Genomic DNA, 27,075 nt, shown 5'->3' with positions numbered 1-27,075 from the left:
GCTCTTTTTTTTTTTCCTGAGACAGGGTTTCTCTGTGTAGCTTTGGAACCTGTCCTGGATCTCGCTCTGTAGCCCAGGCTGGCCTCAAACTCACAGAGATCCACCTGGCTCTGCCTCCTGAGTGCTGGGATTGAAGGTGTGCGCCACCACTGTCCGGCAAGGACTCTCTTTTTTAAATACTTGTATTAATAATTTGAGAATTCCCTGCAATATATTATGATTGTATTACCCTCCCCCCAAGGCCTTGAACTTTTGATCCTCTTGCCTCCTAAGGGATCACAGGACGGGAAGCCACATCCAGCTCAAATAAAATTTTGTTTATGTGTACAAGGCTCATGTAGAGACAGGTGGATCTCTGTGAGTTCGAGGCCAGCCTGGTCTACTACATACAGGGTTCCAGGACGGGCCAAAGAAAACTACAAAGAAAGACCCTGTCTCAAAAACAAAAAACCCCACAAAACTAAACAAACAAACAAAAAGTAGGGGTGGGATTGGCACTCAGTGGTAGAGCCCTTGCTTAGCACTGAGGCAGAGAGAGGGAGGGGTCAGGGTGATGGTTCAGCAGATGGGGGCAAACTGTTTTGGATCCTTGGGACCACATGATAGAAGGAGAAAACCAACTCATGCAAGTTGTCCTCTGACCTCCACACATGCACAGCGACACATGCACACCCCACCTATACATACTGACACGTATGCACACATACACATGAATGTAAAAACAGAAAAGGATCCACGCAAGGGCAGGGGCACAACGCAAGCCTCCGGTGTGTGAGGCTCAATTCTGTTCCCAGCCCCACCGGGAGGAGTCCAGAACCTTAAGGAAATTAGCTTTTGACTCACTTCGCAATGGTTTACCCCGCTTTGCTGGAGAACGCAGGGACACAGACATTCTCCCATTCTTCCCCCTCTTCCCCAGGAAGGTAAGGCCTCCTACCTGTTGTAAATGGGTCCTTTGAAGGTGGGGTCGTATTTCTGAGGCGTCCCTGAAAGTCAACAGGATTAAGCGGGGTAAGTGAGAAGACATAGGCAAGGAAGCTGGGACACAGGGTCCCCAAGCGCTGAGTTGTATCTGCATCCTACCTCCGGGGACTACCCTCACACTCTGAGGTCATCAGAGACCAGAGCAGGAACTAGAGTCCCTGGGGGTAACCAGTTGATGGATCAGCTTACTGTCCCAGGAAAAATGCCTGGGAACCTTACAAGGATCAGAGCAAAGAACGCGAAGTCCACTGCGGAGAGATGCAGGTGTTCTGGGGATGGGTGCAGGCCCGGGAGAGTGGACCGGTGTCTGAGGCAGCTGTCGGAGCTAACATGGGACGCCCGCGGAGGGGGGACGGGGAGCGGGGACGGGGGGGGGGGGGCTGTGATTCAAGTGCAATTACTCCCCCTCCCTTTTGCAACCTTCCCTGACAGTCTAAGGTCCCCACTGCTCTCCCCGGGGTGCACACGGAGGGCTCGCATACCGTGCTTCCCGTAGTAATGCTGCGAATCCTTCCCCATCCCTGCGGTGCAGCCCCGTGCAGCCCCGACGGCGCCCTGACGGTCCGTGCCCTCCCGGACACAGCCGCCACCCGCAGCAGTTCCTCCAAGCAGAGTGGCAGGCGGGACGGCCCAAACCGGTTAGACAGGCCCCAGCCAAATAACCAAGAGGGGAGGGACCCACCCAGGGGGCCGGGCCGGGCGGGGCCGCAGCTGCTCCTGCCACTCACTGGAAGGCCAGATTTAGCCCTCCCCGCCCCCACCTTCACCCAGCCCCCACACAGGAGCCTGAGGTGGCTCCTCGGGGCTCTGGCCTCTCCTCCATCCATCCACCTTCCACCCACCCAAGCGACAATGCATCCAGCACAATCCTCAACCCTAAATGATCATCCTGACTGCTCCACCATGCAAGTTGGAAACTGAGGCACAGAGAGGACAGAAAGCAGGCAGATATCCGGGCCGTGGGCGCAAGCCTTTAATCCCAGCCAGTTCTAGGCCAGCCTGGTCTACAGAGCGGGTTCTAGGACATATAGAGAAATCCTCTCTCGGAAAACAAAACAAAATAACAACAAAAAACAAGCAACCAAAGAGAATATATTTGGGCTAAAACTCAAATAAATGGATGGAATGGGGCAGGGGTCTATTGGCGCTTTTTAATTATTTTTTAGAGTCTTATGTAGTTTAGGCGGGCATACAACTCACTGCCTCCGCCTCCCCAGTGCTAGGATTAAATCATGCAGTTTATTCAGAGGTGGGGATGGAACCTAGAGCTTCCCACCTACTAGGCAAGCAATTGATGAACTGAGCTACAACCCCACCCCCTATTCCTGATTAGATGGGTTTGGTTTTGTTTTTGACAAAAATCTTACTGGTTAGCCCAGGCTGGCCTGGAAGCCTCTATCTCACAGTGTAAACCAGGCTGGAACTCGCTATCCTGACAATTGCACTGCTAAGCTGTTCAATTCCAATCTCTCTTTAAAAGTTTGAATTGACTTTAGATTTATTTATTTCATCTTATGTGTATGAGTGTTCCCTGTTTGCACATATGTGCCCTGTGTGCATACGTGGTCCCACTGAAGTCAGAAGAGGGCACCCACTCGATGCCCTGGAATTGGAGTTACAGACTGCGGTGAGCCACCCACTATGGGAGTCCTGAAAACGCAGCCCAGGTCCTTTCCCAGAGCAGCGAGCACGAAGCCAGCACTGAGCCGGCTCTCTAGTCCCTCCTGTGTGTGTTTGTTTTGATGCAGGGTCTCACTGTGTACGTCTGACTAGCCTCTAACTCTCATGGATCCTCCTGGTTTGGCCTCCAGAATGCTGGGGTGAGAGGCACACACCATTATACCTGGATTTTCTTCTTTTTTTAAAAAAATTTTTATTTCCGATCTCTGTGAGTTTGAGGCCAGCATGGTCTACAAAGTGAGTTCCAGAACAGCCAGAGCTACACAGTGAGACCCTGCCTCGGAAAAAAATAATTCTATTTATGTGGGTGGGTAATTTTCGCTTGTCTATAGGTGCTGTAAGTGGTCAGCCTCTCCAATCTCTTTCAAAACAAGAAAAAAATCTGGCTAGACCACATGTAAGATCAAGTTCAAGGGTTGGAGATTTGGCTCAGAGGTTAAGAGCACTAGCTGCTCTTCCAGAGGACCCAGGTTCAATTCCCAGCACCCACATGGCAGCTGTCTGTAACTCTGGTTTTAGGGGACCTGATGTCCTCACTCATACATGCAGACAAAACACCAATGCACATAAAATGAAAATAAATAAAAATTTTTAAAAAAGATGAGATTCAAGACCAGTCTGAGATTCACACAGCAGTAGCAGCAGCAGCAAAAAATGCCAATCCTGGCCTCTGGGATCAGGCACAGGATGCCAGGGGTGTGCAGCCAGCACTTGGGCTTAAGGACACAAAAGGTGAGCTGTCGGGTGTTCAGTCGTGGTGGGGTCGCAGCAGGTGTCAGTGTGGGGCACAGCTGGGGTCGCATTATACAGTAGGCATGGAGGTATAGATTGTGCATCTCCATAAGGGCATTTAATCCACCAGGAAGTATACTGAAGAAGCAGGGTATCCAGGTGCTGGTGGCGCACACCTTTAATCCCAGCACTTGGGAGGCAGAGGCAGGCGGATCTCTGTGAGTTTGACATCAGCCTGGTCTACAGAGCTAGTTTCAGGACAAGTAGGGTTACATAGCGAAACCCTGTCTCGGAAAAAGAAGAAAAAAAAGCAAAACACGGAAGCAGGGTATACAGTTGGTATAATGTGTATGCCATCATATGTGTGTACTATGAGGGCACCCAACATACATAGTGAGAGTCCCTGTCTGTACCCCTCATCACTACTGTACACTGCAGTACACACCCAAAACAACCATCAAACCACACTGAGGCAGACTCAGTGATAGAGCTGCTACCTAGAATCCCCCAGTGAGGGGCTGGGGTGTGACTCAGTGGTAGAACCCTGCCTAGAATCCCCCAGTGAGGGGCTGGGGTGTGACTCAGTGGTAGAACCCTGCCTAGAATCCCTCAGTGAGGGGCTGGGGTGTGACTCAGTGGTGGAGCCCCTGCCTAGAACCCCTCAGTGAGGGGCTGGGGTGTGGCTCAGTGGTAGAGCCCCTGCCTAGAATCCCCCAGTGAGGGGCTGGGGTGTGACTCAGTGGTAGAGCCCCTGCCTAGAATCCCCAGTGAGGGGCTGGGGCGTGGCTCAGTGAGAGCCTAACATGTGGAAGGCATGAGTTCTAGCTGAGTACTCTCACACAAAAACTATTAATACCTGCAGCTGCCACCTCAGAGTCTAGCACACCCAGCCGGGCTCTGCTCTCTAATCAGCTGTCCCCAGAGAAAGGCCACCTCCCCTTCTCTGGCTCACTGTAAGGAAGCCTTGCCTGACCCCAGAGCCACAGCTTCAGCAAACAGGCGGGGCTAAAAGCTGACCCAGGCTGACCAGGACTCTCAAAGAAACCCTGTGTTTCCTGGAGCCCCCAGCAGCCTCAAGAGCAGCCCTCACCCAGATTTAGCAGTGGACGGAGCAGATTGGTCCCAGGCAACAAGCTGCTTCTGTTCCAAGCTAGACAGTCCCTGTGGACAGTCAAACAAAGTGTCCCCAACCACCACATCCTCAATGACAGCCCTCACATGGCTCCCTCACATGGGCTCACCTGAGCCCTGCTGCTGGAGGCCTCAGTGTCATCTCATTCTTGGGAAGGTCATTTGCAAACCCCTGTCTCTCAACATGACCCAGCAGGGTGATGACTGCTCCTTTGGTGCTGGGCTCAGAGCTGAGCCCAAGGGGTCTTGCTTCATATCCAGTTCCTCTATTTGAGATCGAGTGCTTAGCAGTCTGATTCCTGTAAAGCCCTACGTTCAATCCCCAGGGACCTCTTCCCCTAATCCTGGGCTTGGTGTCCCACAAGCGTCAACCCCAGCACTTGAGAGGCCGAAGCAGGACTGCCTTGAGCTGAGGCCATCCTGGGTGGCATAGCTAAACCCAGGCTGAAATAAAATAACTACTTGGGGCTGGAGAGGTGGCTCAGGGGTTGGAAGCGCTGGCTGTTTTTGCTGAGGACTGGAGTTCAGTTCCCAGCACCCACACGACAGCTCCTCCTGAAACTCCACACACACACACACACACACACACACACACACACACACACACACACACACCTCTTCCTACCTCTCAGGGCACCAGGTACACGGTGAACATATGTACTATATACTTGCAGGCACTCGTGCATGCACATGAGGTAAAAGTAAACAGATATTTTTTAAACATTTTAAAACTTTGAGCAGGCCACTGTGGCACACACTTTTAATCCCCGTGCTCTGGAGGCAGAGACAAGTGGACCTCTGTGAGTTCCAGGCCAGCTGGTCTACAGAGCAAGTGCTAAGTCAGTCAGTGTTACACAGTGAGATACTGTCAAAAACAGAAGCCAAACCACACCAAGAATTTAAAGCTGGCCTGGGTCACACACCTGTGACCAGCATTAGGAAGGTGCCCTCGCTGGGCAGTGGTGGCACACTCCTTCAATCCCAGCACTCGGGAGGGAGAGGCAGGTGGATCTCTGTGAGTTCGAGGCCAGAAAAGCCAAGGCTACAGGCTACACAGAGAAACTCTGTCTCCAAAACTGGGCAGAAGGAGAAGGAGGAGGAGGAGAAGAAGAGGAAGAAGAAGGAGAAGGAGAAGGAGAAGGAGAAGGAGGAGGAGGAGGAGGAGGAGAAGGAGAAGGAGAAGGAGAAGGAGAAGGAGAAGGAGAAGGAGAAGGAGAAGGAGAAGAAGAAGGAGAAGAAGAAGAAGAAGAAGAAGAAGAACAGTGCCTTTAGGAAGGCCTGGAGTTGATGGCTGGCCTCAGCTACATAGTAAACTGAGAGTGAAACTCAGCTACAAATTTCCAGTCCACAGATAAAGCAAAAATGTTTAAGTTGGTATGCTTGATATGTAAGTGGAAGAAAATAGCCCTGACTCAGAGGCAGACAAATTCCACAGGAATTAATCATACAAATATATAAAACCTCAAACAACTAGAAGCATGAAGAAGCTCCAGGAAACTGCGTCTCTGATAGGAAGGCTGGCCGGGCAAGTGGGAGGCAAGATAAGGGAGCACTAGATGTTTCTAGTGTCAACTGGGATGCCTGGCCGAGGGGAACAGCCGCACGGAGAGACATTGCTGACACCTTTCAATCCACTTCCCCCGGGGAAACCCATCCCTGCCAGCTCTAAGTGTCCACCCCAATTTAGGATTGACGGGCAAGCGGGAGCCATGGAGAGTGACGGAGCAAGAACGAAAGGCCTATCCAGGGAGAGAGTGTGCGGGAGTCTATTACCTTGCAGCAGACAGCTCCCTCTCAGGGACAGACGGAACTCGGGTTCAGACAGAATTCAGAACCCGGGGAGGGGTGAAATGGCTCAGAAGTACAGGAGCTTGCCGCCAGGACTGATGACCCGAGTTCCATCCCCAGGCCCCACATACTAAAGGCAAAGAACTGACTCCTGTAAGTTTTCCTGACCTCTGACTTCCGTGTGCATGCTATGAAGTGAGCAGCGCTTGCCTGCAGCCCCCACACACATTATAAATAAATGTAACTTTGTTTAAATGTAGAGAAGGCATCCAGAATGGGCTTGGCTCAGGCCTGGCACTGAGGCCTCTCAGGAAAAAACAGAACGTTCCCATCTAATGGGTTCTAGTCGCTCTCATTAAGCTCAGCTACTTGGGGATGAGAAAGGTGGGAAGCCGCAAAAGCTAACAGTTTCTGATCATGAAGGCTGATCCAATACTTACAGGATGGGAAAGGGCTGGGTCTTCGCAACCACAATGCCAGATGGTAAGAACAGAAAGTGAGCGTGAAAGAGGGGAGGAGGAAGTGGCCAAGCACCTGCCTAGGAGGCAGGAAGTCCTGCTCCATTCTCCGGGTTGAATAAATAGGGTGTAGATGCTGGCCATCTCAGCCCCTGGGAAACAGACAGAGAATCGGAAGTTCAAGGTCACTGGCTAGGGCTACAGCTAACAGGGTAAGAGCCCTGGATACCAACCATGGAGACCCCAGGTCGAATTCTGAGAATCCATTTAAGAAGTGAGGCATGCTGGGTGGTAGTGGCACGCCTTTAATCCCAGCACTCGGGAGGCAGAAGCAGGCGGATCTCTGTGAGTTCGAGGCCAGCCTGGTCTCCAAAGCGAGTTCCAGGAAAGGCGCAAAGCTACACAGAGAAACCCTGTCTCGAAAAACCAAAAAAAAAAAAAAAAAAAAAAACCTCATTGGCTCGCCAAGTTAGTCCATGTGGGCTCCCTCTCTGGGGTGAGTAGTGTCTCCTCTCCCCAAGAAATAGTGTTATACCCAGGCACATGCTGGGCATGGTGACACACACCATCAATCTCAGTAAGTTCCTGACCAGCCAGGACTACATATGACACCCTTAAAAAAAAGAAAGGAAGGAAGGAGGGAGGGAGGGAGGGAGGGAGGAAGGAAAGAAGGAAAGAAGGAAGGAAGGAAGCAAGCAAGCAAGGCATAGCTTTGCATGCCTGTCACCTCAGTCATCAATGGAGTGTGACAGGTGGCTTCTGGGTTGCCATTGGTACTCCACGCTCACACGACACACAAAAGGAAAACAGTATGTATCAGGGCCATCCTTGGCCTGGTGAGATGGCCCAGAGGAGCGGAGGCCTGCAGGTTGCACTCGGCCTTACAAACATGCATACAATAAATAATTTTTTTTTCTGTTCTTTTGAGAGGGTCTCTCTACATAGCCCTGGCTGTTCTGGAACTCGCTCTGTAGACCAGCTGGCCTAGAACTCACAGAGAATCACTTGTCTCTGCCTCCTGAGTGCTGGGATTAAAAGTCGTGCCCCACCATACCAGGCAAGGTAAAATTTTTTCAAAAGCTGCCTGAGTACGTGCGACTTTGTCAGCAAAGCAACGAGGAGACTAGAGACATAGTTCAGTAGGTAAGAGCTCACACTGTTCTACAGAGACTCTGAGTTCCTTCCGGTAGCTCTGGCTCCAGGGGATCAAACACCTCTGGCCTCCTCTGGTGCTTGCTGCTCTCTAGCTCTTGCTCACGCAGATGCTTGCTAGACGCTGTTCTCTTCCTCTCCCTCCCTCCCTCCATCTTCCTCTTTCTCTTTCTCTTTCTTTCTCTCTCTCTCCTACACACACACACACACACACACACACACACACACACACACACACGGGGTAGAGTGGTAAATAAAATGAAAATAAGAAAAGGCTAATGTAGACCGGCAGTAGCGGCGCACACCTTTAATCCCAGCACTCGGGAGGCAGAGGCAGGTGAATCTCTGTAGTTCGAGGCCAGCAAGCAAGCAAGAAAGAAAGAGCAAAAGAGCTAATGTAAGTATGATTCCACTTGATGGGGAGGGAAACTGAGGCCATTTGGTTTATCGACACAGCTGGTGAGTGACATAGATCGGATAGACAGAGGCCTTTAGTGTCTAATCTGGCAATTCTCTGGTAGCTCCTGCATGTGGGTTTGAATGCAGCCTGTCCATCTGCAGCTCCGGCCCCACTGGGAGGTATTAAGACAATGACTAAGTGCAGACAGTTGGGCCTTTGGGAGGTGATTAGGAAACGTGAAGTGTGCCTCCGAGTTGAGCCCCAGTGGCTTTAAAATAGAGCTGGGTCTGGTGGTGGCACAAGACTGTCACCCTTGCTACTGAGGAGGCTGAGCAGGGGGGACGACAAGTTCAAGCACAGAAGAGTGCAAGGCCACTCCTAATGCGGCCACCGTTCTCTTCCCACACAGTGGGTGCCATGCGACCACCTCAGGCTCCGCTGTCTCACCCTCCCCATGGGATGGACGGGAACTGTGATCCAAAATAAACAATTTCTCCTTGTACCCCACCCCAAAAAAAGGTCAGCTTTGTCAGCTTAGTGAGACCCTATCTCAAAACAGAGAGAGAGAGAGAGAGAGAGAGAGAGAGAGAGAGAGAGAGAGAGAGAGAGAAAGAGAGAGCACAAGCACATGACTCAGCAGTGAACCCTTGCCTGGAATCCACCATTGAGGGGCTGGGGGTGCGGCTCCATGGTAGAGCATCTGCCTGGTGTCCCTGTGCAGGCCAGTTTCATGTCAACTTGACACAGCTAGAGTCATCTAAGAGGGAACCCCAGCTGAGAAAACGCCTCTCTGATGGCTATTCTTGGTTGTCAACTTAACTACATCTGGAACTAAACCCCCCAAAATAGAGGGTATACCTGTGAGGAATTTTTTGCTTAATTTTAAATAGGAAGATGCACTTGTTTTTTTTTTTGTTTGTTTGTTTTTTTTTTTTTTGTTTTTTTTTTTTTGCCTGGTTTTTCGAGACAGGGTTTTCTCTATGTACTTTTGGTGCCTGTCCTGGATCTCGATCTGTTGACCAAGCTGGCCTCGAACTCACAGAGATCTGCCTGGCTCTGCCTCCTGAGTGCTGGGATTAAAGTGTGTGCCACTGCTGCCCAGCTGGAAGATGCACTTCTGATTCAGATCTTTGAGGTCGGAAGACACACCTTTAACCCAGATCTAATCTGGATCGAGAGCTCTGCTGGACGTCTGTGAAAGCACATGGAAGAAGGAAGACTTTGCTCTTCCATTGCTTGATCTTACTGTGCTGGAAAGTCCACTCCTCCACAGACATCGGAGCTGACTTCTCTGGGATTCCAGTGTATACTGAAGACTAGCTAAGACATCCAGCCGCGTGGACTGAGCAACGACTGGATTCTTGGACTTTCTGTTCACAGCCAGTCATTGTTGAATTAGCTGGACTGCAGCCTGTAAGTCATTCCAATAAATCCCCCTTGTACGCATATAGAGAAGTTCATTCTGTAACTTCTGTTACTCTACACTCTAGAGAATCCTAATACAGACTCTGTAAGATCTGGCTGTAGGGCGTTTTCTTAACTAGTGATTGATGGGGGAGGGTCTAGCCCATTGTGGGTGGTGCCATCCCTGGGCTGGTGATCCTGGATTCTATAAGAAATCAGGCTGAGCAAGCCATGAGGTACAAGTTAGTGAGCAGCTCCCCTCCAAGGCCTCTGCATCAGCTCCTGCCTCCAGATTCCTGCCTGCTTTGAGTTCCTTCTTCAGTGAGTTCCTGAAGTCAGCTTCTGTCAGTGGACTGTGATTCAGGATATGAAAGCCAAATCAACCCTTTCCTCTCCAAGGTGCTCTTGGTCATGGGGTTTCATCACAGCAACAGTAACCCTAACTAAGACAATCCCTCAGTAAGGTATGGGGGTGTGGTTCAGTGGTGGAACTCCTGCTGAGAATCCCCCAGTGAGCAGTTGAAGCTGTGGCTCTAAGGGAGAGCATTTGCCCCCCATGGCAGTGGCCCTGGGTTCGAGCCCTAGTCACAGTAAGAACAAAAACAGCACACATATGTGTAGCTCCCCGACTCTTGGATCTCTTCTAGCCAGAAAACCATCAGATAAAGGCCCGTGACCCTGGAGCAAGCTGGACGCTAACCCTTGTTTTGTGTAATCTACCTAGTCTTCTGTTGAGGCTAAGAGCAAAAGAAACCAGACCAAGTCTCAGGGAGCGGCAATGGTGGCGGGGGAGGGGGAGGCTGGCCTGTGGGGACAGTGTGGAAGGTCCCGCCAGGCTGGGCATGAGGGCTCATCCACCCAAGCAGTGTGGGGGAGATAAGGAAACCCACACAGGCAGCCTGTCATAATGCTTTTGCCAGGATATCAAGTGACACCCAACCCCCACAACTCCCAAACACTGGCTAAGTCAAGGGCTCCAGTGTCCAAGGCCTCGCCTACACAGCCCCTGCCTTCCCAGGAGTCTGGGCCTGGCCTACAAAATGGAAATCTCAGCCGCTCAGACAAGTCCTTCTGACAAGGATTTGGGGGCAGTGCCCATGCAGTGAAGGTATGAAGAGAGAAGGATGGAGGAAAGGGCCAGGTGGCTGGCGATCCCAGCACTCGGGTAGCAGAGGCAGGAGGATGGTAAAATTGAGGCCAGTTGAGGCTGCAGAGTGAATCCTAGACCAGCCTGAGCTTCTCCCAAAAAATTAATAATTAATTAGCCAATTAAAAGCTGGGCATAGTGGCGCATGCCTTTAATCCCAGCACTCAGGAAGTGGAGACAGTCAGATCTCTGTGAGTTCGAGGCCAGTCTGGTTACATGTTGAGCTCCAGGACACCCAGGGTTAAGTAGAGAGAACCTGTCTCAGAAAACGAACAAATGAATAAACAAACAAATAAATAAATGAGTACAATAAAAGCTACAGGTGTCATGGGCGGAGCCTGGGCTTCACTGGCTTTGCATGCTGAGAAACCTGGGTCCTTCCTCCTCCTGGGCACCACACCAGCGGGGCAGGGAGCTGCACGCCTCTCACCCCAGCCGTCAGAAGGTGAAGGGAAGTGGGTTAGGAGTTCAAAGCCAGTCCTGTTTGAGAGCAGCCTGAGCTGCTAGAGAACCTGTCCCAAACACACACAGACACTTCAATTCAGAATTAAACAAAAAGAAAAGAAAAAACAAAACAAAACAAAAAACCAGAAAGGCAGGCCCTTACCCTCACTTCCTGTACCGGGAGAGGTGAGTATCTCTCTCTCCCTCCAGATGCTGTCTCCAGCTACAGACCCAGCAAATCTGTAACCCTCTGTCTCCTAAGCACCGTGATCTTGGTGCTGGGGTGGAGGAAAGGAATGTCGCACTGCCTCACCCCGGGGTCTCTCCCACACCTCTAGTTTCCCCTCCCACACTCTAATTCACACGGTAACAAAACTGCATATTGTTCCTCCCCAGCAAAGCAGGGCTAGTCTCCTCCTTGGACAAAGCTAAAAAGTATATATTTAAACAATTTTCTGTTGTTGTTTTGTTTTTATCGCCCTCCTCCTCCCCAAACAGAGTTTCTCTGTGTAGCCTGGATGTCCTAGAACTCACTCTTGAACACTCTGGTCTTGAACTCCCAGAGATCCCTCCCAAGCATTGAGATTAAAGGTTAAAGGCGTGCGCCATCACTGCCTGCCCAAAATGTTTACATTAGGTCTATTCGTTTTATTTTACACGAGTGTCTTGCCTGCTCGTCTTACGTCTGTGCACAAGACACGAGCTTGGTGCCTGCAGAGGTCAGAAGAGAGAACCAGGTCCCCGGTTGTGAGTCACCACGTGGGCGCTGGGAAAGGAAGGGTCCTCTGCAGGAGCAGCCAGTGATCTGACACCGAGCCAGCTCCCCAGGCTGCTACACTGCGTTTCACTGGGCCCTGGCTGCTCCTGCACAGGACCCCCTCCCAGCACCACACAGTGGCTCACAGCCCTCCACGACTCCAGGTCTAGAGGACCCAACACCCTCGTCTGACTTCTGTGGGCACTAAGCATCCACGTGGGGCAGACACACATTCAGGCAAAATACCCATGCACATTAAATAAAAAATGATGAGTCTAAAAAGATATAGATGTGTCGGGGGTGGGGGTGGGGGTGGGGGAGTCCCAGAGAAACAGCTTAGTGGGTAAAAGCCTTAGCCTGAAGCATAAGGACCCGAGTTCCAGTCCCCAGTCCCCACATAAAAGCTGGGGGTGAAAACTGTACCAGGCTTAGGGACAGACACTGCCTCAGGAAATAAGTTAGCGAGCTGGAAGGCTCAACAACAAAGGCACTTGCTGCCAGGCCTGATGCCCTGAGCACCATCCTCCAAACTCACGCTGTGAAAGACGTGAACTCACTTCCACGGCCTGTCCTCACACACACACACACAATGCAAGAGTAAATGTATTTTTAAAATCTTACGAAAGCGAAACAGAGGGAAACACCAGGTGACAACCTGTGGTCTCTACATATGTACACATGAGCACACCCCCCCAAAAGTATATATGTGGATAGGGGGCACTCGCCAGGCCCTGCCCCTCTGAGGATTGATAGGCAGCAACCGTTGCTGGGGAGGGAGAGATTTTCCTCAGTGATGTGGCCACTGGTGAGGAGCCCACAGCCCTCACTCCTCACCCCCACCACTCACTGGGGGTGTGTGTGTGTGTGTCTCTCTCTCTCTCACACACACACACACACACACAAATACATAAACCGGAAAATACATGGGCCGGGCGCTGGTGTTGCACACCTTTAATCCCAGCATTTGGGAGGCGGAGGCAGGCGGATCTCTGTGAATCTGAGGCCGGCTTGGTCTACAGAGTGAAAAAACACAGAGTAAAAGGGACTGGCTGGAAAGAGAGAGGGATCAGAAGGAGTGGGAGGAGACGAGAGGGGGTGACGGGTGAATATGATCAAAGCATATCATGTGTGTTATAAAATATCATCATGAGGCTGAGCACATGGCTCAGTAGTTAAGAACACTTGCTGAGCCCTGGCTGTCCTGGAACTCACTATGTGGACCAGGCTGGCCTCAAACTCACAGAGATCTGCTTGCTTCCCAGTGCTGGAACTAAAGATGTGCACCACCACAGCCAGCTTTTATTTCTTTATTTTTATTTGTGTTCAAGTGTGTGGTGCACTTGGAGGAGGATGTGAAAGCCGATAGAGTTGGAATGAGTTACAGGTGGTGGCTGCCATTCGGGTGCTGTGAATCAAACTCAGGCCTCTGCCAGTGCATTTCGCACTCACAACCACTGAGCTATCTGATCAGGTCCTTAATTAATTAATTAATTAATTAATTAATTAATTAATTTTTTGGAGACAGGCTTTCATCCAGCCTAGGCTGGCCTCAAACTCATGTGTAGCCAACGATGACCTTGAGCTCTAATCCTCCTGCCCCCGCCTCCTGGGAGCTGGGACACCACCACCTGGTTCAGGAGGTGCTGGGGCTGAAACCTGGAGATCCGTGTATGCCTGGCAAGAGCTGTGCCAATAGCTACAAACCCAGCCAAAGAAGTCTGCTTTTCAGCCAAGCTTCTATGTGTTTCCCCTGCTTTGAGTTCTAGAATCTTCTCTTGCTTATACCAAGGCTTGGCTGGCAGGAAGGCTGTACCATTAAAGACACGGGCCAGGCCCTGAGCCATTTCCCTTTCCTGTGGAGCCTGCTACCTTCTTCCAGAATCATGTTATCTGCTGGGAAAGGCACTTCCTGCCCTGCCCAGTCATGCCTCACTCTGCCTGACATAGGTGTGCCTGTTCATTAGTTCATAGATAAGCTATGTCCTCCATGACACCAGCCCCAGGGTCACCTGACCACACAAGGCCTTCCCAGATATTGAAAACACCAGTCTAGCTAGGCATGGTGGCACATGCTTGTCATCTCTGCACTTGGAAGGTGGAGCAAGATGATAAATTGAAGGTCATTCTTGGCTAAGTAGTGAGTTCAATTCCAGCCTGCACTACCTGTGATCCAGTGTCAAAAGACAACCAACCATTAGCCTTATGCATAATGATGCAGGCTCAGAGAGCTCATCCAGTCACCCAGAGTCATAGAGCATGTAAAGATCAGAACCTTAACAGGAAGTGGTGGCGCCCAGCACTGGGAGGCAGAGGCAGGCAGATGAGTTCCATGCCAGCATGGTCTACTGAGTAAGTTCCAGGACAGCCAGAGCTATGCAGAGAAACCCTGAAACCCTGTCTCAAACAAACAAACAAACAAACAAACAAATAAAAAACAAAAACCAGGCCGGGCGGTGGTGGCGCACGCCTTTAATCCCAGCACTTGGGAGGCAGAGCCAGGCGGATCTCTGTGAGTTCAAGGACAGCCTGGGCTACCAAGTGAGTCCCAGGAAAGGCACAAAGCTACACAGAGAAACCCTGTCTCAAAAAACCAAAAAAAAAAAAAAAAAAAACCAGAACCTTGATTTGAAGCTGGGTCTATCTGAAGCCATTCCCATTGGGCACAGTGACGAATGGGAAGTCACTACTCGTACGTAGGATTAGCCATTGTGTCCAAGCGCAGTCTGACACTGAGCTGTAGCCCAACTGGTAGAGTGCTTATCCAGCACACAGGAAAGCCTGGGTTCCTTCCTCAGCACTGAATAACCTGGGTGTGGTGGTGCACATCTATAATCCCAAAATTCCGAAGTCGAAGGGAAGAGGATTAGTCATTTGGCTACACTGTGAATTTAGAGAGAAACCTTAAACTATTTTTGCAGAAATGTTATGGGGATGTCTACGAAGTCCAGGTTTTTCATCTTTGGTGAGGTGGGCTAAGTTACAGGCAAAACAAGATCCTGCCTATATACAGTACAGCATGGTGACCTGAAATCCCAGCTACTCGTAAAGGCTGAGGCACAAAGGGAAGGCCAAGTTTAAGGCTATTTGAGTTACACAGCAAGACTCATGCCAACAATTTGCATACTTGAGGCCCAGGGTTCATTCAATCCTTAGTATCCATAAAGAAGGAAGAAAGGGAGGGAGGAAGAGAGGGAGGGAGGAAGGAAGAGAAAAATTCGACTTGCAAGCAGCCAAGTAGGATGGAGGCCTGGAAGGCAGGTAGGTCTCTTTCACAGGCTCCCCAAGTCTTGCAGAGGAAAATGTTAAGCAAGCTTGTGGTTTGTTTGCTGTTCCTTCTGCCTGGAAGACACGTCTCCATTCATCTCACCGGCCTTCCCTCTCCAGCATCATCTCCTAAAATAGCCCCTAGTGCCTCTTCCACGCAGGACGTCTTGCCGGTTGCTCTACAACCTTAACAACCTACAATTACACGTTCATTCTCTTGTCCACTCCCACGCAGTCTGGGGTTTCTCTGCTTAGTGGACTGCTGTGTCCCCTGGCAGACCATTGCCTGTGAAAGGTTCGTTCCATTCTTGGAGGTCTGAAATTGGGGGTGTTTGGCTGAGCAGCAGAATGAGATCTAGACCCAGACACTTGCGGGACATGCTTGAGGCCTTGGGTTTCAGCAATGCATCCGCGAGACCTTGAAGTCCCGGCCCTGGGTTCCACCGCCACCACCCCCCCAGTGCTTTCTGAGCATGCGCGACACCATCTGGGTTCCAGTTCTCACTCAACACAAAAGAACCACCAGCTTTCAGTCCCATGGTTTATTGACCAGGCGCGAGGACCTGAGTTCCACCCTAGCACAATATATAGCTTCCCTCTGCACCCGCCCCCCACGTGTACACATAAAAACAGTCTCACCCTTTGGCCAAATTCAAGCCTGGGCAAATCATATCTTTGTTCCCTCTGCCCCATTCTTATTCCAAACATACTTCAAGAAGACCAACGATACCCTCAGGTGCGATACCCAAGCGTACTCAGGCTCCCAGACTGAGATTCCCACACCAGAGACAGCCAGCCACACCCAAGACTTGCACAGCACCAGCGACCCCAGAGCCTGGGCTTCAGGCAGCGAGCCTCTCTGGTGGTCAGGGGCTGGCAACTTCAGGCACCCCAGGAGGTCCCTGGGAGGCCAGGTCCTTTAGGCTGGGCAGGGTGGGTCGCAGCCTCTCTCATCTGCCCATTCACGTTTTTCTTTAGGGCACAGTATGGGGAACGAGGAGGAGGCTCAGGGAGAGCCTACTTGCTTTTCTAGTTATTTTTGAGCCGTTTCCGGCCCACTCCCCAAGACTCTAGCGTCTAGCAGTTTCCAGGAAGTTCCTGTCACACAAAGTAGGAGATCGGGGGAGGGATAGAGCCCCCCTGCAATAGCCTCAGCCATGCCACTTAAGGCTCATGACAGATTTGGGCCCAGGGAACCCAAAATAGATAAGAGGAAGGAGGCTCAGAGTTCAACACCCGGTCCGTGGGAATCCGGAGTCGGGCGGGGTGAGAAAGCCGCATCCTGGCCCCACCCCCAGCTTCAAGTAGCTGAGGCCGCCCTCAGACCTCACGGGTCCCGGTCTCCCGGGCCCCTTAAAATTACAGACACCTGCAATAATCCGCTTAGGCAGAGAAAGTTTCCGAATTGCTCCCAGCTTGTCCCTCATCTAAGGCACCCTCGTTTCTGCCCTTCCCTGACAGGATGAGCGCCCAACTCCAGTAGACAGGTGCGTCCAACCTTGCCTCAGTTTCCCCACCAAAGCTTGGGATCGCTACTTCTGGATGTAAACGGCAGAGATGCAGAGAACATTGGGCTCTTGAGGAGACGGGACATGTGGAGAGGTCGGGGCCCTGTTCTTGCCCACACCCGAAGCTACGACCGCCGCACCTCCCCTCCCCCGCCCACCACCTAATCCGCCCGGATAACGGGACCTCCAGGGGAGGAGCATGCGCCGTACTCCTCGGCCCATCGCTCAGGAGGAAGGGAGCAAGCTTGAGGATCCTAGGGAAGGGACAACCTGGGCTGCGGCCAAACGCTCTGGCTGAGGCAGCGCGGGATGCAGAGGCCTGAGGGCGCGGGCAGAAGGGCCTTCGTCCCGGCTGCAGCCACGAGTGTTTTGTTTTAAGGCTCTGAGATGTCGTCCTTCCTCAAAACCCCTCTCCTTCCCAAGTGGGCACAGGCGACTTCCAGGCCGGAGGAGATTCCTACCATAGACTGCGTCCTTCCGATCGTCCTCCATGGCCGCAAGCGGAGGGGAGCCGGGTCCAAGACAGCACGACCCCTACCCAGGCGGGCGGGAGACACCGCGCGCTGCAGGCCCCGCCCCGCCCCGGCTGGCCCCGCCCCCAGGGCGCACGCCAATGGGAGCCCCGCGCCTGAGGGGGCGTGGCCAGGGCCCGGAGTGGCCGGGCTGCCACCTTCCAGTTTCCAATCCGCAGCTAGTGGGTGGCATTTGCTTGTCAGTGGTTCTTGTTTGTTTGTATGCTTTGTGTTTTTTGAGGCAAGGTTTCTCTGTGTAGCAGTGGCTGACTAGAACTCACTCTGTAGACCAGCCTTCCGCCTGCTGGGATTAAAGGTGTGAGCCACTACTGCCCAGAAAGTCATTCTTTGTCCCGGGTCCTGAGCTGACTGTGAGCTAGAGGACTGAAAAAAAAAAAAAATTGTCATGTGTTCATTCATCAGATTGGCAAGAATTTGAAAGTTTGAACACAAGTCAAAAAGGAATAAAAGCTGAGGAGCCAGGTTACCTCACTCAGGATGATTTTTTTCTAGATCCATCCATTTGCCTGCAAACCTCATGATGTCATTGTTTTTCTCTGCTGAGTAGTACTCCATTGTGTATATGTACCACATTTTATTTATCCATTCTTCAGTTGAAGGGCATCTAGGTTGTTTCTAGGTTCTGGCTATTACAAACAATGCTGCTATGAACATAGCTGAGCAAGTGCCCTCCACATTCCTCCTTAGCGGTGCTTTGTGCTTCCCATGGTTCCAGCTGCTTATGCTCAATTGGAGTCAAACCATTACATGAAAACCCCAGACAGAAGTAAGTTTTAAGTCATACGATGTACCAAGTTGTGTGATAAACTTCCATGTGAATTATCCCTTTGTCCTACATATCCACACTGTGTAGGTTAGCTACCACTTGTCACAGTAACCAGTTGGTTATTAGGACAACGGCTTTAGGATAGTGTTATAATTGTTCTTTGTTGTTGTTGTTAGAATATTATCAGAGATGGGCCGGGCGGCGGTGGTGGCACTCGCCTTTAATCCCAGCACTCAGGAGGCAGAGCCAGGCGGATCTCTGTGAGTTTGAGGCCAGGCTGGGCTACCAAGTGAGCTCCAGGAAAGGCCCAAAGCTACGCAGAGAAACCCTGTCTCGAAAAACCAAAAAAAAAAAAAAAAAAAAAAAAAGAATATTATCAGAGGAATTTATCCACAGAAAAAAAACAAAATGTAGAGTTCAGAACTGTCAGTGATTTCAGGCATTCACTGAACATCTTGGAAGAAATCACTTGAGGATAAGGAAAGCACTAGACAGGAAGAATGTCAACTGGACACAGGCTACCAAAGGAACACCAAGGACGGCAAACGGATACCAGAACTAGGAGATGTGCTGGACACGCTACGGCTCATCCTCTAGGAAACCAATCTGTGCACAACTGGACCTCAAATTTGTTGGCTCTGTAACTGTGAGATAATAAATAATTTTTCTGTTCTCTTAAAAAAAAAAAAAAGCTGAGGAGTGGTAAATTCCCTGTCAGCCAGGAATGGTGGTTCACTTTAATCTTTTAATCCCAGCAATAGAGAAGCAGAAACAGGAAGATCTCCTTTAGTTCTGGGCCAACCAGATAGGGCTACACAAAGCAAGACTTTGTCTCAGAAGAGGGGGGGGGGCTGGAGAGATGGCTTCGCGGCTAAGAGCACTAGCTGCTCTTCCTGAGGACCTGAGTTCAGTTCCCAGCACCCACATTAGGAGACTCACAACCACCTGTAACTCCAGCTCCAGAGGATCTATGCCCTCTTCTGGCCTCCACAGGCACTGCATTCACATGTGTGCATGGGTGCACACACACACATAGATTAAAAAAAAACAAAAGAAAGAAAATAGTCAAGTGGCAAGAAGATGAAATTCCAACCAAGTTCATCCCAGAGTGGTGTCACTGGCGAAGCCATGAGAGAAGCCATGGAAAGGAAAGGAGGCAAAGAGTGTTAGTGCCAGCCTTGATTATTAGTACAAAAAACATGGAAAAAAAAATACATGCATGTACATACACAGACACACAAACAAATAAAAATAAGTCATTGGTAAAGGTTGCTTTTTAAATTTCATTATTTTTATTTTATGGGTATGAGTGTTTGGCTACATGTATGTTTGCTCTCCAAGGCCAGAGGAGGGTGATGGATCCCCAGGAACTGGAGTTCCACGCAGTTGTGAACCACCATGTGGGTGCTGGAAATTGAACTCAGGTTCTCTACGGAAACAGCAAATGTTTCTAATTGCTGCACTATCTCTCTGTCTTGGGGTTATTGTTGCAGTGATGAAATACCATGACCAAAGGCAGCTTGGGGAGAAGAGGGTTTATTTCACTCCCAGTTCCATACAACAGTTCATCATCAAAAACAGTGGGGGCAGGAACTCAAGCAGGGCAGGGGTGCTGCTTACTGGCTTGCTCCCTATGATTTGTTCAGCCTGCTTCCTTATAGAACCCAGGGCCACCAGACCAGGAGTGACAACATCCACCACGGGCTGGACCCTCCCCATCAATCACTAATTAACAAAATGTCCTACAGGCTTGCCTGCAGCCCAATCTAATGGAGACTTTTTCTAAACTGGGGTCCCCTCCTCTCTGATGACTCTAGCTTGTGTCAAGTTGACATAAAACTACCCAATTCACTCACCCTCCAAGAGGAGTTATGGAGCTCACTGGCCAGTGCCAGTGTCAGTGAGAAACCTTGTCTCAAAAAATAAGGTGGAGGGGCTGGAGAGATGTCTCGGTTGTTAAGACTATTGGCTGGTCTTGCAGAGGACCCAGATTCGGTTTCCGGCAACCTCATGGCAGCTCACAACTATACATAACTCCAGTTCCAGGACATCTGACACCCTCTTCTGACCTCCGTGGGCACCAGACATTCATGTGGCGTACTCACAAAGGTACAAACAAACAAAAGCAAAAACCAAAGCAAAACAAAACAAAAACAAAAACCAACCAAACAACAACAACAAAAAAACCCACTGCCCCAGCCGTGAGGCCCATTAAAAAATTGTAGCCATGTTTAATATCACACAGCTATCATCTCAGCACTTGGGAGGTGGAGGAAGGAGGACAGTAGTTCAAGACTAGCCTCGGCTACACAAAGAATTTGAGGCTAGCTTGGAGTACATGAGAACCTGTCTCAGTAAACAAAAACAATTTTCTTTGGTCAGTGGAAGGTTAAACATTGACAGACACAATTTAAAACAAAGAAGTGTTAAACACTTTATGCTGAACGGGAGAAGACATCTTTGCCATAATGTTCTAGAATAAGAAGGGTTAATGCTCAACAGAACTTAGATCAGCAGCTGCTCTGCAGGTGACAGTGCCTGGTGGGACATCCGGGAGACAGGCGATCAAGGGACTGTGGTTGACTGTGTGGGGACTTGGCTTCTGCCCCTTTAGTACTTGTCACATTTAAGAATGGAAAGTGGGTCCCAGCAAGATGGTTCAGCAGGTAAAGGCACTCGCCACAAAGTGTAACAACTCGAGTCCCATCTCCAGAACTCACAGGGTGAGAGGAGAAGAGAAACTCCTGCAAGCTGTCATCCGACCACCACACGTGCATGGCGGCACAGACAAGTTTTTTAAATGTAAAAGTGCCAGGCAGTGATGGAGCACACCTTTAATCCCAGCCCTCGAGAGCTGGAAGCAGAGGCAAGGTCAGCCTAGTCTACAGACTGAGTTCCTGGACAGCCAGGGTTACACAGAGAAACCCTGTCTTGAAAAACAACAACAGGCCGGGAGGTGGTGGTGCATGCCTTTGATCCCAGCACTCAGGAGGTAGAGCCAGGCAGATCTCTGTGAGTTCGAGGCCAGCCTGGTCTACAGAGCAAGATCCAGGACAGGCACCGAAACTACATAGAGAAACCCTGTCTCAAAAAACCAAAACAAAAACAAAAAGAAAAGAAAAACAACAACAACAACAAAAACAAAAAGTAAGAGAAATAGTTAAAATTGAAAATGCTTAAAATGAGAAAGAAGAGGGTGTGGCTTTGTGGTAGAACGCTTGCCTAGCATGTGTAAGGCTCATGCCCTCCTTCCCCAGATACTGCAAAGAAAGAAAGAGAGAAAAGGAGGGAGAGGAAGAGGCATGCGCTGTAGAGAGTCTGGTAGGAGAGTGTGAGGTTTCATGGGCTGTGGAAAGAAGCAAAGAGGAGCTGGGCATGGTGTACAAACAGAGCAGAGCTTCCAGGTCATCCTGGGCTATGCAGCCAGTTTCAGGAAAGCCTGGGCTACATGAAACCATCTCAAAAACTTAAATGGAGCTGGGGGGTGGTGGCCCACACCTTTCATTCTAGCACTCGGAAGGCAGAGGCAGGTGGATCCTTGAGTTCTAGGCCAGGCTGGTCTACAGAGCAAGTTCCAGGACAGCCAGGGCTACACAGAGAAACCCTGTCTCAAACAAAACAGAGAGAGAGAGAGAGAGAGAGAGAGAGAGAGAGAGAGGACGGATCCGAACACTCTGCCTGAGGCCAACCCAGGGCCCAGGTGTCAATCCTGAGAACCCCACAACTTGGAGGTGTTGGTGAGATTGCCCTACTGAACAACCTGCTCAGCTGAGATCCATTCGGGAGATGAATTCAGAATCCTGCAGCCTGCAGTCTGAGGAAGCAAGATCAGCTGAGGAGTTGACGAATGAGCAAACCGTGACCTGAGAACACAAAAGAAGGCGCCGCCCAGCCACCGAATCACATTACCAGAATCGTAAGCCTACCCTACACCGCCTGGGAACAGCGAGGAGTTGGGTGCACATTACCATTTATTTGGCTGAACACTGTTGTCAGTGGGAGAGGTGGTATCTGAGCTGGAAGTATAAGAAGGAACCAAACTGAAGCCATTTTGGATAAAACTTCTATTTTGAATACGGGTCAAGTAAAGTTTAAGTTCCCCAGACCTCCCCAGACCTCCCCAGACCTCCCCAGACCTCCCCAGACCTCCCTGGGTAACCGACATCACTGGTATCCTGTTTGGCAAGAGGAGACGTGAATGGTGGGTAAGCCGGCAAACTACACTAGAGTGAACCAGGCAATGAAGACAAGATAAATGTGCCACAGAGCAGTGTTCCTAGGAAAGTTCCTTATCCCTGAATCCTGATTGGTGGAAAATGGAACTGTAACATGGCACAGATGTTTGCAATTTTCAGCCTTAAAAGCTCTGTGACATTCTGGAGCAGGGTCACAGTTCAGCTCCTGAATCTGTTCTCTGGCCCTGATTGATCAGTAGTGGCTTGATTACAATACATTTTTGTCATCTGAAAAAAAAAATGGGTTCTGCAGATTGACTATATGGGACATCTTCCGTAAAGATAGTTGGGTTTTTTTGTCGTCATCCCTCCCAGTCGGTAAAGGCAACAGCATCACAGCATCATTTTTGGGTCAGTAGTATTGTGTCTTTGTTTTCTCCCTAATCATCGGCTTATTTTTCTCTTGGGTGTCTCTTCTTGATGGGTTTGTTGTCTATCTTCAGACTCTTCATTTGTCTGGGGGTCTCTGGGATGCTGTCCTGGTCAGATGCATTGGAGCAGGAGCCATGTGGGACTTCACTCATTTTCTGAAAAAATACAAGTATAGCTTCACCCTGGTGTTAGACCATCTGGCCCTTCCCATCAATTAGTTTCTAGATCTTTCCATTTAGCATATATTTTATGCTGTGTATCCTGTAGGGCAAAATGCTTTTGGGCAATAGAAGCCTTATGCTTGTTTTATTTGTTTGTTTTTGTTTTTGTTTTTGTGTTTTGTTTTTTTTTTTAAGACAGGGTTTCTCTGTGTAGCTTTGCACCTTTCCTGGAACTCACTCTGTAGCCCAGGCTGGCTTTGAACTCGCAGAGATCCGCCTGCCTGGGCCTCCTGAGTGCTGGGATGAAAGGCGTGCGCCACCACCGCCCAGCCATATGACGTCTTTATAGCAACTTCCCAGTGTGGGGAAAGAACTCAGAGAGGTTAGGCAATTTCCCCCCTGCCACACAGTGAGCACAGGGAGGAACAAGGACTTGAACCCCAGGAAGTGGAACCTCTCCAAGGTTGTGCAGCAGACTCCTGGGCATGGTTTTGGGCAAATTATATATTTAGTCCTTTAGTTTCATATGGTGTGTTGGGGGTGGCGGTGGATGAGAAGAAACTGAGTTTGAGAAGACATCACATGTGTGCATATATTTGTTTGTAAATGACGGGAACAAATAATGGTTTTCTGAGAGACAGGAACCTGGGAGTGCAGGTGCAAAGGAGACTTTTAAAAAATTTATTTCAGGACTGGGCATGGTGGTGGCTTTGATCCCAGCACTTGGGAGGCAGAGGCAGGCGATCTCCAGGCGATCCCTCTTACACAGAGAAAACCTGTCTCAAAAACAAACAAAGGAAAGAAAGAGGAAAAAAAAAAAAGATTTATTTCATCTTTTCCATTGCACAACTTTAATCCCAGCACTCAGGTAAATAGATCTCTGTGAGTTCAAGGCCTCCCTGGTATACATAGGGAGTTCCAGGCCAGCCAGAGCTATAAAGTGAGCCCCTGTCTTAACCACAACAAGAACATCTGAGGGGTTAGTACAGTTCCTGACACTGGTTTTTCAGACAGGGCCTCTCCCTGAGCCTTGAGCTCACCAGTTTAACTGCACTGACTGGCCAGGCAGCTCCAGGGATCCACCATGTTTCTACCATGCCTGGCTTTCCCTGTGGGTGCTGGGGATCCAACAGGCGTGCACAGCCAGCGCTTTATCCACCAAGCCATCTTCAAATGGGGTGAGGTGGGGCTCAAGACCCGAGCCTGAGGGCCAGAGTTTGATCCCTGAGACCCACCTGGTGGAAGGAGAGAACCGACCGCTGTAAGTTACTCTCTGATCTTCCCATGTGTGCCCTGGCACAGCCCACCCTCGCCCCTGCTGCCCCATCACACACACAAATAAATAGGTAAACAAAAGAAAAACGTAAATGCTTTAAAATAGATATAAAATATACTGTACAAGCATAGGGCTGTCTTCCCAGCACGTAGGAGGTGGAAACTGATGAATCAGGAGTTCAAGGCCAGTCTGCGGTGCATGAGACCCCATCTTAAGACCATCAACAAGGCCAGGCAGTCATGGCACACCCCTTTAATCCCAGCACTTGGGCGGCAGAGCCAGGCACGAGTCTCTGAGTTTGAGGCCAGCCTGATCTACAGCACGAGATCCAGGACAGGCACCAAAACTACACAGAGAAACCCTGTCTTGAAAAACAAAAAACAAACAAACAAACAAAAATCAACAAAGCTCATGATTACAAGCCTGCTGGGCACAGGAAAGCGCAGAGGAGAGGGTCCTGCCCTGGACACAGAGTGGGAGTCAGGGGGACCTCTCCACAGAGAAACCTCAGACAAAGAATGATGCAAAGAAAGCAAGATGGTGAATATTAAGTCTCAAATCCAGGACAACTGGCTGAGGTGCCTATTTAACATATCAAAGCAGACCTGGCCTCCTGGTTCTCCCAGCATCCCTCAGTCCTTACCTGTCCAGCCTATGGCTGGCACACCCCGCCCTCTACTCTGAACTCTCCGGCCCAGGGGCTCGGCTGCCCCTCCCCCAGAGGCTCTTCCCTTGATAATCCAGCCATTTTGGCTAGAGAATTTTGCAATGGGGGTCAGGGGCAGGAAGGGGAGGGAGTCACTAAGTCTGGGGCCCTGGTGTAGTGAAACCCTGTGCCTGAGGCCAGCAGGAAGTTGACCATGCAGGGTTGGGGGTCATAGAAGGTATGACAGGGAGCCATCTCGGTGAGTTAAATTTTTTTAAGGAGGGAAAAGGGAAGGAGGCTGGTAAGTAGAAGCTGGTCCTGGAGGAGGACAAGATATTTCGGACAAACTGGGACAAAGCCACCACCTCTTGGGGGATGGTGGTGGCTACTGGGCCAGAGTGGGCAGGGCTAGGTCAGGCTGGGCTGGGTTGGCTGAGACAAGACAGAGCTAGTCTGTTCTCTGCCCCCACTGAAGCGCTTGGTTTCATGAATTTTTTAGCTAAATAGGCCTTGAGTTTCAGATTCCAGGGCGCCGGGCCCAGGCTTCTGGGTTCCATTTACCGTGTGAATGCATCTCAGGCCCCAGGAGACTGTTGCTGGCTCTGCAGTGCACATTTAAGTCTGGAGGCCGGAGGACAACTCCCGATGCACCCTTAGGAGCCTTCCACCTTTCCTTAAACTGTATTTGATTTGTGTTTGTGTGTGTGTGTGTGTGTGTGTGTGTGTGTGTGTGTGTGTGTGAAAGGACAAGCTGACGAGTCGGTTCTCTCTCTGAGACAGGCACCTTTGAATCATTTCACTGACCACCTCCCCATAAACACACCTTGGTGTTTTGTTCTGTTTTCAGTCAGGTAACACTATGTAGCCCTCGCTGGCCTGGAACTCTCTATGGAGATCTGCCTGCCTCTGTGTGTGGGTGTGGGTGGGTGGGGGGTGTTGCTGGGATTAAAAGCCTGTGCTGCCTGCCAGCTGGGCTCCACACCTTGTTTTTTGAAAATGTGTGTATGTGTGTGTGTGTGTGTGTGTGTGGTGTGTGTGTGATGTGTGTGTGTGTTGTGTGTGTGTGTGATGTGTATGTGTGGTGTGTGTATTGTGTGTTGTGTGTGTGTGTTGTGTGTGTGTGTATGTGTGTGTGTGTCACGGTGGCCAGGCTAGGCTGGCTGGTCAGGGAGCCCCAGGGATCTATACCCTCCCTTCCCAGCAGGGATGAGGTGAGCCCAGGTTGCCCGAGTCAGCTGATGATCGGGAAGGTCTCCTGTGAGCAGAGACAACCTAAAACCTCAGGGCTGGAGCTCAGCTGGTACAGCGGGGCCCAGCAGGCAAGAAGCCTGGGTTCTATCCCCAGCACCTCACAAGCTGAGCGTGATTGTGCATTCCTGTGATTCTTCCAGCTCTGAGGCAGGAGGATGATGACTTCCAGGTCATCTTGGGCTATGTAACAACACAAAACACAAAATCAGACAATCAAAACTTTACCCTCTTGGAGCCAAACTTCAGCTCCCCATCTGTCAGGGGAAGATAACTGCAGCTCTCCTTTTCCCTCACAGGGTGTTTGTTTGTTTGTTTGTTTGTTTGTTTGTTTTTGTCTTCAGTCAGGATTTTTCGGTGTAGCCCTGGCTGTCCTGGAACTCATTCTGAAGACCAGGCTGGCCTCGAATTCACAGAGATCCACCTGGCTCTGCCTCCCGAGTGCTGGGGTCAAAGCCTGTGTCACCACCGCCCAGGTGCTTGGAGGCTGTAGCTTAGCTGGTAGAGTGCTGGCTATGCATACGCAAACCCTGGGGTCCATCCCCACCGCTGCATCGTGTCAGCGGACTGTGGTGGGGTGTGTATGTCATCTCGGCACTTAGAAGGTAGAGAGCAGTCTCATCAGGAGTTCAAGGCGATTCTTGGCTGTATCGGAAAGCCTGGGCTCCATGGACCTTTGTAAAAAGGTCTGTGTGATTATCTGTCGGGTTTCTTCTTGGGGGGTATTTATGGCAAGCCTGAAGATGGTGCAGCGACTAGGGAGCACGGTGGGGTGGAAGAGCTGGAGTTTAAGGTTAGCCTGTGCTATCTATACATGGAGGCTCCCAACAAAAACATTTTAAGGGCAGGGAGTGTAACCCAGTGGTACAGCGCTTGCCTGGCACACGCAAAGGTGGGCCTTCCGCCCCACGGGACCGCAAAAACAACTAGAACAACACGATTGTGACTTAGTGACCTGGCTGTGTGGCCTTGAGCCAGCCTGTGCTCGG

At 50.5% G+C, this 27,075-nt stretch overlaps 1 protein-coding gene across 4 annotated transcripts in view; it reads right to left on the bottom strand.

Moving 5' to 3' along the window:
* Positions 1 to 17,448, bottom strand: part of Slc44a2 (solute carrier family 44 member 2 (CTL2 blood group)) — a 34,843-nt gene extending 17,395 nt beyond the window's left edge. For 2 of the 4 annotated variants that reach the window (XM_006987005.4, XM_076575791.1), the window contains exons 1-2: positions 17,311 to 17,448; positions 938 to 986 (exon numbers count right to left, since the gene is read on the bottom strand). In XM_006987005.4, the coding sequence (XP_006987067.1) occupies positions 938 to 986; positions 17,311 to 17,341 (80 nt within the window). In that variant the 5' untranslated portion in view covers positions 17,342 to 17,448. Of the gene's footprint in view, positions 1 to 937; positions 987 to 1,466; positions 1,627 to 17,310 lie in introns of those variants that run through there. The other 2 variants (XM_006987003.4, XM_006987006.4) reach the window with 1 other exon arrangement.
* Positions 17,449 to 27,075: the final 9,627 nt, after the last annotated feature.

Source organism: Peromyscus maniculatus, chromosome 7 (assembly GCF_049852395.1).
Source record: "Peromyscus maniculatus bairdii isolate BWxNUB_F1_BW_parent chromosome 7, HU_Pman_BW_mat_3.1, whole genome shotgun sequence".
In the NCBI taxonomy this organism is placed as follows: domain Eukaryota; kingdom Metazoa; phylum Chordata; class Mammalia; order Rodentia; family Cricetidae; genus Peromyscus; species Peromyscus maniculatus.
This window is presented reverse-complemented; position numbering and strand designations above follow the sequence as displayed.